The following is a 7,707-nucleotide window of genomic DNA, read 5'->3' on the forward strand; positions in this document are numbered from 1 at the left end:
TCTCCCAGGTGTGCCTCACAGGGGTGGTTATACACTTCATGCTTCTTGTAAACTCGTAATTAGATCTAGAGGTTTATTAGACACAAGTTCAGTGTTTTGGCAAGAACACTTCACGGGGTTATGATGCACAGTAGTCCCCTCTCATCTGTGGATTCACTTTCAGTGATTTGTTACTGAGGAAACTGCTGTCCCAAAATATTAAATGGAAAATTCCAGAAATAAACTATTCACAGTGCTGAATTACACGTTATTCTATGTTGCATGATGAAATCTCTCCACCCTTGTCTGTCCCACCTGAGACACAGATCATCATTCCTTGCTCCTGTGTTTCCACGCTGTATACTCTACCCACCCACCTGAGACAGACAAGCAGATACATTCAGCTACTATACTACTAATAAAGTAAGATACATTTAAATGTCCCTGTATTGTTTGTGTCCAAGCAGCCCTTATTTTACTTAATTAAGACCCCAAAGTGCAAGAGAAGTGATGCTGGCATGTTGCTATTGATTGTTGTATTTTATGATTATTGTTAATCCCTTACCATGGTTAATTTATAAATGAAACTTTATCACAGGGATGTATGTATGGGAAAAAAAACAGTATACAGAGGGTCTGAAACCATCCAAAGTTTCAGGCATCCACTGAGGGACTTGAAACATATTCCCACAGAAAGCGGGACAGCTCTACTCCACATCGCATTACACTGGGAAGCACACATTGCCTGGCTGTCTCCACTTCAGTGATGTTAAGACTGATCAGTGTTTAGATGTTGCACAATTTGTTGTCGAGGGAAAAAGAAAACAACAGTAAAGGCTACTAGTTAAAGATGAAACTTTCATGAAGGTCTACTGATCCCTTCATACATACCCAATAGAAATGGGCACCTATGATGCTTCTCTATGTAACTAAAGACCTGACCTTTTTTATTTCCCAGAAATCCTTTTTTTCCTACCATAGATACATAGGAAAATTAAAACGATATTCTAAGGCTGTTCTCACCATTTGGTAATTCATCACTGGAATCTTAAAGGAAATATTACAACCCAAACACTGGTTTCTCTATTGGTACAAAAAGGATGCTCCAAACAAGGAGAATATCCATAAACAGGGCAAGGTGTGAAAAGTAAATAAAAATAAAACAGACAAGGAGAGTATGTGCTCTTACCCTCTCTAGATACCTAAGAGAAGTCCTCAGCACCTCCCCAGTAACCCAGCCAAACTGGAAATCTCTGATTAATTCCATGAACACAGAACACTGTGCCCCTTTCAGATGTACCTCTCACACTAATGCAGATGTGCTGCATAAAAGTTACAGTATCTGGCAGGGTGCAGTGGCTCATGCCTGTCACCCCAACACTTTGGGAGGCTGAGGCAGGCAGATCACTTGAGGTCAGGAGTTCAACACCAGCCTGGCTAACATGGTGAAACCCCGTTTCTATTAAAAATGCAAAAATTAGTTAGAGGTGGTTGTGCGTGCCTATAATCCCAGCTACTTAGGAGGCTGAGGCAGGAGAATTGCCTGAACCCAGAAGGCAGAGGTTGCAGTGAGATGAGATTGCACCACTGCACTCCAGCCCAGGCAAGAGTGAGAGCATCCCAAACACAAACAAAACAAAGCAAGTCATAGTATCATCCTTCCTAGTACTAAAAAGGTAGCAATACTTTAAAAACTTGGCACTGACAAAAGGCCCTTATTTAAAAGTTAATTCACATTTGGACATAGTCACGTGCCACATAACAAGATTTCGGCCAACAACAGATGACACTTACCACAGTGGACTGGTAAAATGATAATGGAGCTGAAAAATTCCTATTGCCTAGTGACATCATAGCCATCATAATGTCATAGCATAGTCACTTTGTTTCTTAAATAGATTTACTATAGCCTAAGTGCACAGTGTTTATAAAGTCTACAATAGTGTATGGTAACGTCCTAGGCCTTCACATTCACTCACAGGCTCACACAAAGAAACTTCCAGTCCTGCAAGCTCCATTTATGAAAGATGCCCTATATAGGTATATAATTTTTAATCTTTTATACAGTATTTTTTTTAATAGAGATAGGGTCTCCCTCTATTATCCAGGCTAGAGTGCAATGGTGCAATTATAGTTCACTGAAACCTTAAATGCCTGGGCTCAAGTGATCCTCCCACCTCAGCCTCCCGACTTGTTAGCACTACAGTTTGCACACATCATGCCTGGCTAATTTTTCTTTTCTTTTTTTTTTTTTGGAGATGGGGTCTTGCTATGTTGCCCAGGCTGGTCTAGAACTCCTGGCCTTAAGCAATCCTTCTCAGTCTCCCAAAGCAGTGGGATTATAGGCGTGAGCCACCATACCTGGCCTTTGTATTTTTACTGTACCTGTTCTATGTTTAGATATATTTAGTTACACAAATACTTACCATTGTGTTACAACTGCCTACAGTATTTAACATAGTAACTTGCTGTCCAGGTTTGTAGCCTAGATGCAGTAGGTTATAACATATAGCCTAGGTGTGCAGTAGGCCATACTATCTATGTTTGTGTAAGTACACTCTATGATATTCGCACAATGATAAAATCACCTAATATGCATTTCTCAGAACATATCCCCCTTGTTAAGTGACACGTGACTGTACTATGATTCTTTAATTACTTTAATGTAGTGCTTTTCCTCTAATAAAATCCTAATACCCCTATCTGGTAGATGAAGATGCTCTAAAATCTTTTATCTATGATCATATACCAAATCAGCCTCCAGAGATGGCTCACAGATTCACACAGGGCACGGCAGATATTTTCACCAAGATACTGCAGGCCCACTGAACTTCCTGCTTTGTATGCAGTCTAGAGTCCTGTCGACACTTGGTATGTCTGGAATAATATTAAATCACACTGTCCAGAATAACTTCCATCTATTTTCACAGGGCTCAATTTTATCTTGGGTTAGGTATAAAAAAGAACACTTCTGAAAGATAGTAAAATAGTTATGGTCAATGAAATATTTTCATGGTTCAATGTTGCTTCATTCTTAATAATCATAAAACCTCTCAACTGCTCTGGACTCATTTTAATGACAGCTCTCTCGTGGCTGTGAATCACAGTTCACCAGCATCTTAATTGGCAAGGTAACTACAGAAAAAGGGCTTCCTCCTGAGCTTCATTAAGTTTTCACAAATGACAGTAGCTTCAACTTCTTACACTTAATTTTCTTTGTTTAACACGAACAGTCAATGCAAATCCCCCAGCAGCTTGATGGGTAGATATTCTTACAAGTTTTTAAAAAGACTTTATACTCTTGATTTTTTTCTTTCAGTAGATTAGTAGACATGCTAAGTTTTTTAAAACTAGCAGTTATCACTCAAAACTTTCAGTAGATACTAATAATTATGGTCCACTCCAATATTATCAGCCCTGAAGCAAGATGCAAGAAAACAAATGAGCAATAATTAATCAACTCTTACATTTCAAGAGGAATACAAAAAAGCAGCTACAGGTGGAAGGGAGAAAAACACAGGATGCTAATGATGGCAACACAACAGAGGCTTATGAGTCAACAGTGATAATGAAACCAGTTCATGATGGCTTGTACCTGCCAAAGTCTAGGCACCAGACACTATTTTAAGTGCTTTATGTTGTTCTGACTTACTTATTTCTCAAATACCCTGCAGAGTAAGTACTCTTAGTCTTCCCATTCTAAAGATAAGGAAATGGACATATCGAAAGGTTATGTAACTGACTCAAGGATCACTTTGTCCCCAAGTGTGCAGGCCAAGACTTAGGCCCAGACTGTATGCAATCTGATTGTTACTCTGTTGTCTCTTAACTACTGGGAGTGTAGTCCACGGTAAAAGAGGTATGTTCCCCCTTTAAGATGAATACTATTACTCTGTTCCGTGTCTGATATTCTGACTTTCAACTGTGCAATTTTTCTGCAACATGGAACAAGTTCATTAATAGGAGAGCATTAGATTTCTGAAATATACCATACCTGAGATTATGAAAGGCAACAACGAATGCTACAGTCACTGTGATGGACAGAACAAATACGTAAGCATAAAAAAGCAGAGTGTCTGAAAGCCTTCCAAATGTATTAAAAGGCAGGAGGCCAAAAGCTTCTTCACACAGATAGAGATTTGCATCAAAATCCCTAGGGAACAAATGGAAAGCAAAGTATTAAATTCAATACAAGACAAAGAAATGACATTACATCTTTCCTCAAAGGGAGTCTGTAATTAATAGGTGAAGGCATAATGACAACTTAAGTTTTAAAGTCCCTGCTGATTCAACAGAAAATAGCAAACATAGATTTTCAATTCAGTTATACCTTGTTGCTCCAAGCCCAAATTTTGCCTTCAGAAATTTAAATATGTGTTCATCTGACTTCAGGTTAAGAATTTTCTATCGAGGAAAGAGAAAACAAAAATTGCTATTAGTCCTTTAGGCATAGTTTCCTGATAATTTCCCATTGAATTTATATATTCAGTGTCCAATTTCATAGGAGCGTGTGGGTGTATAAAATCAGTAAATGCTCACAGTAGTTCTCAGAACTGAGGAATTCCAAAGCAGGGACTTCCAAACTCCTTCCAATCCCCACTCCCCATTTTAGCATAATCCTTTATTCAAAAAACATCTTATACATAAGTTAAATATGCAAAATAGGTAAAAGATGAGATTTTTTGGTTTCAGGGAGAGGGAGAAGGCTGAGGCATAGTGAGCGTAAGTTTTCAGACCAGAAAACTGACAAGACGATGATCTGAAACCTCAAATAGATACATCACCCACAAGGCCTGTCTGGCTTTGGGGCTTTTGGTCTGCGGATATAATCGATCCAAGACTTATTCACTCAAAGACAATTCAAGACAGTTGTAACCCTCAAGGGGTGGACAGACAAATATGAGTGTTCATCATTAGTGATTACAATTTTAACTCATATAATTCTATTTTAAATTTGTGGCTTAAAAATCCATATATAATAACACAAATGGTGAAGAAATTCTATTCGAAGAAAAATGAAGATAGGGAAAAAACATGAAGCCACAACTGAGTTCAGTACACACAATATATTCATTAGAGATGAGCCACAAATCTGGTCTTTTGCATTCCAGCAGCAAATGCAAAGAGGTAGGTCAATATATTTATGTTACTCACAGGTTTATAAGAGTAAAGCAAAACAGTTGCTCAGAAGAGATCCTAACAGTCCTAGAACTGAGACTCAAAATAAATTTTTCCCATGGGTACAGCAAAAACAGTAAGGACTTTCAAGGAAAAGTTTCTCTACTTCCTCTTGTTGTAGGTCACTGACAAGACATCAAGTGCAATTCAACAGATGTTATTCTTTGGGGATTCAAAAAATGGTGGTCCAGGGATGCAGCTCTTTACTGATTTAATCCAAGAACAGGTCATGAATATGTATAGTGGGTCAATGGAAGAATTGTGTATCTTTTGACCACTTTTCCAGAAATGCTAGCAGTTCCACTCAAATAAGCTTTTTTTGAAAAAAAATTTTTTAGTAGAGTTTAGGTTTTGCTATGTTTCCCAGGATGGTTTTGAACTCCTAGCTAGCCTTAGGCGATCCTCCCAGCTTAGCCTCCCAAAATGCTGGAATTACAGGCATAAGCCACCATACCTGGCTTTGAATAAGCTTTTTAATTTTTTTGGGCACATAGTAGATGTATGCAATTATGGAGTATATGAATATTTTTTTACAAGCATATAGTGTGTAATAATCCCACCAGGATAAATGGGGTATTTATCAACTCAAAAAAAAGCTTTTGGCTGAGTGCAGCGGCTCGTGTCTGTAATCCTAGCACTGTGGGAGGCTGAAGTGGGGGGATACCTTGAGCCCAGGTGTTTGAGACCGGCCTGGGAAACATGGCAAGATCCCATCTGTACAAACATTGTGAAAATTAGCCAGGTGTGGTGGCACACACCTGTAGTCCCAGCTACTCAGGCTGAAGTGGAATGACTGCTTGAGCCCAGGAGGTCAAGACTGCCATGAACCAAGATCGTGCCACTGTACTCCAGTCTGGGTGGCACAGTGAGATCCCGTCTCAAAAAAACAAAAACAGAAACAAAAGTAGAAATTCAAAAATAAATTATTGACAAGTACTGGACTGTATGGAGTTTAAGAATATACTGACAGCCGAGCATGGTGGCTCACCCCTATAATCCTTTGGGAGGCCAAGGCAGGTGGACTGCTTGAGCCTAGGAGTTTAAGACCAGCCTGGGCAACACAACAAAACCTTGTCTCTACAAAAAATACAAAAATTAGCGTGGTGATATGCATCTATAGTCCCAGCTACTCAGGAGGCTGAGGTGGGAGGACACCTAAGCCCAGGAGATCGAGGGTGCAGTGAGCTGTGACCACACCAGTGCATTCCAGTCTGGGTGAGAGATCCTGTCCAAAAAAACAAAACAAAACAAAAAAAAGAACACAGTGACATAGTGACTGGCTGAGTGAAGACTCTTTTTTTCTTTGATAGTCAACAGACGTGAACAAGGACCACAGTTCTCTTGTGGAAAAGGAGCTTGTTTTGCAGATGCCTCCTATCCTGAGACCAACCTTCTAGGACAGGCAAAATTATCTGAAGAAATCAATGTAGTTTTGCTCTAGCATAAAAACAAATGGGACATCAAGGTCCAAGAACTATACCTTTAATAAAACCTACCCTGAAAAAAAATTAAAAAGCCAATAAAAACATTTAAAAAGTATGTTAAACTAAGCAGAGCCCCTGGGGCAATGTAAAAATCTTAGCAAAGCACCTACTGGACATAAAACCAATGGATGCCTACGTTACTAAATGAGTTGTTCTGTTAGGCATGTTACATATAAGTCAGTTAAATGTTGGGAAAAATGAGCTTAACTCTTCTTTCTAGCAGAAAGTAGATAGTAAGGCCAGTTTACTTATTAACTGAACTCAATAAAAATCATGTCTTTTTTCTTTAAGTACCACAGTACAGAAAGCTATGTGTATATTATGGTACTAAAAATAAAAAATTTAAATTTAGGGAAATATTTGTTTAATGCTTTTTAAGCTTTTAAAAGTTTCATAACAAAAGGTGAGTAAGTTCAAGGTGGAACATAAGAGTACATAGAAATGAATGACTAAAATCAATAAAATAATCGTTGTTACTAAGACGAAGTTAAAACTGAGCCTGTTTGAAGTAAAACCGGTAACTCTCCAGTCACGGTAATACACTTTATAAAGCAAGAATTTATTTAAAATTGAAAGTTTCAAAGAAGCCAGGTGTGGTGGCACCTGTAGTCCTAGCAACCTGGGAGGCTAAGGTGGGAGGGCCATTTGAGACCAAGTGTTCAAGGACAGCCTGGGAAATGGCAAGGCCCAGTCTCTAAAAAAATTGGTTTATTAAAAATGAAAAAGAAAGTTTCAAAAATTATCCCAATGCCATAAGTTAACTAAAAATACATTAAATATATCATTTTATTAACTTACCTTAATTATGTTGTTGAGAAAAAGTGTCAAACATAAAACCATAAATAAATGTAATAAAAGTTTCCCAAGCCTATTAAGGAAGCTTCCAGTTTTCAGATTTTTCTAGAAATTAAAAGAGTTATGTTTTAATTCTTAAGTTTTAAAATAACTTCATAAACACTGAAGATAAGCTTACTTAAGGATTTAAAAACACTGGCTCATACAACATAAAGGGAAAATACACGTGGAAAATACAACCTACTCATTTTCATGGGATTACACTGTCTTA

The 7,707-nt window shown here is 38.1% G+C and overlaps 1 protein-coding gene across 1 annotated transcript in view; it reads right to left on the bottom strand.

Moving 5' to 3' along the window:
• DPY19L3 (dpy-19-like 3 (C. elegans)) overlaps positions 1-7,707 on the bottom strand; it is an 83,298-nt gene that overhangs the window by 30,012 nt on the left and 45,579 nt on the right. Inside the window, exons 9-11 of the mRNA XM_011995250.1 lie at positions 7,440-7,541; positions 4,310-4,383; positions 3,974-4,132 (exon numbers count right to left, since the gene is read on the bottom strand). Coding sequence (XP_011850640.1) covers positions 3,974-4,132; positions 4,310-4,383; positions 7,440-7,541 — 335 coding nt within the window. The remainder of the gene's footprint in view (positions 1-3,973; positions 4,133-4,309; positions 4,384-7,439; positions 7,542-7,707) is intronic.

This window comes from Mandrillus leucophaeus, unplaced genomic scaffold, assembly GCF_000951045.1.
Source record: "Mandrillus leucophaeus isolate KB7577 unplaced genomic scaffold, Mleu.le_1.0 Scaffold48, whole genome shotgun sequence".
Classification (NCBI taxonomy): Eukaryota; Metazoa; Chordata; class Mammalia; order Primates; family Cercopithecidae; genus Mandrillus; species Mandrillus leucophaeus.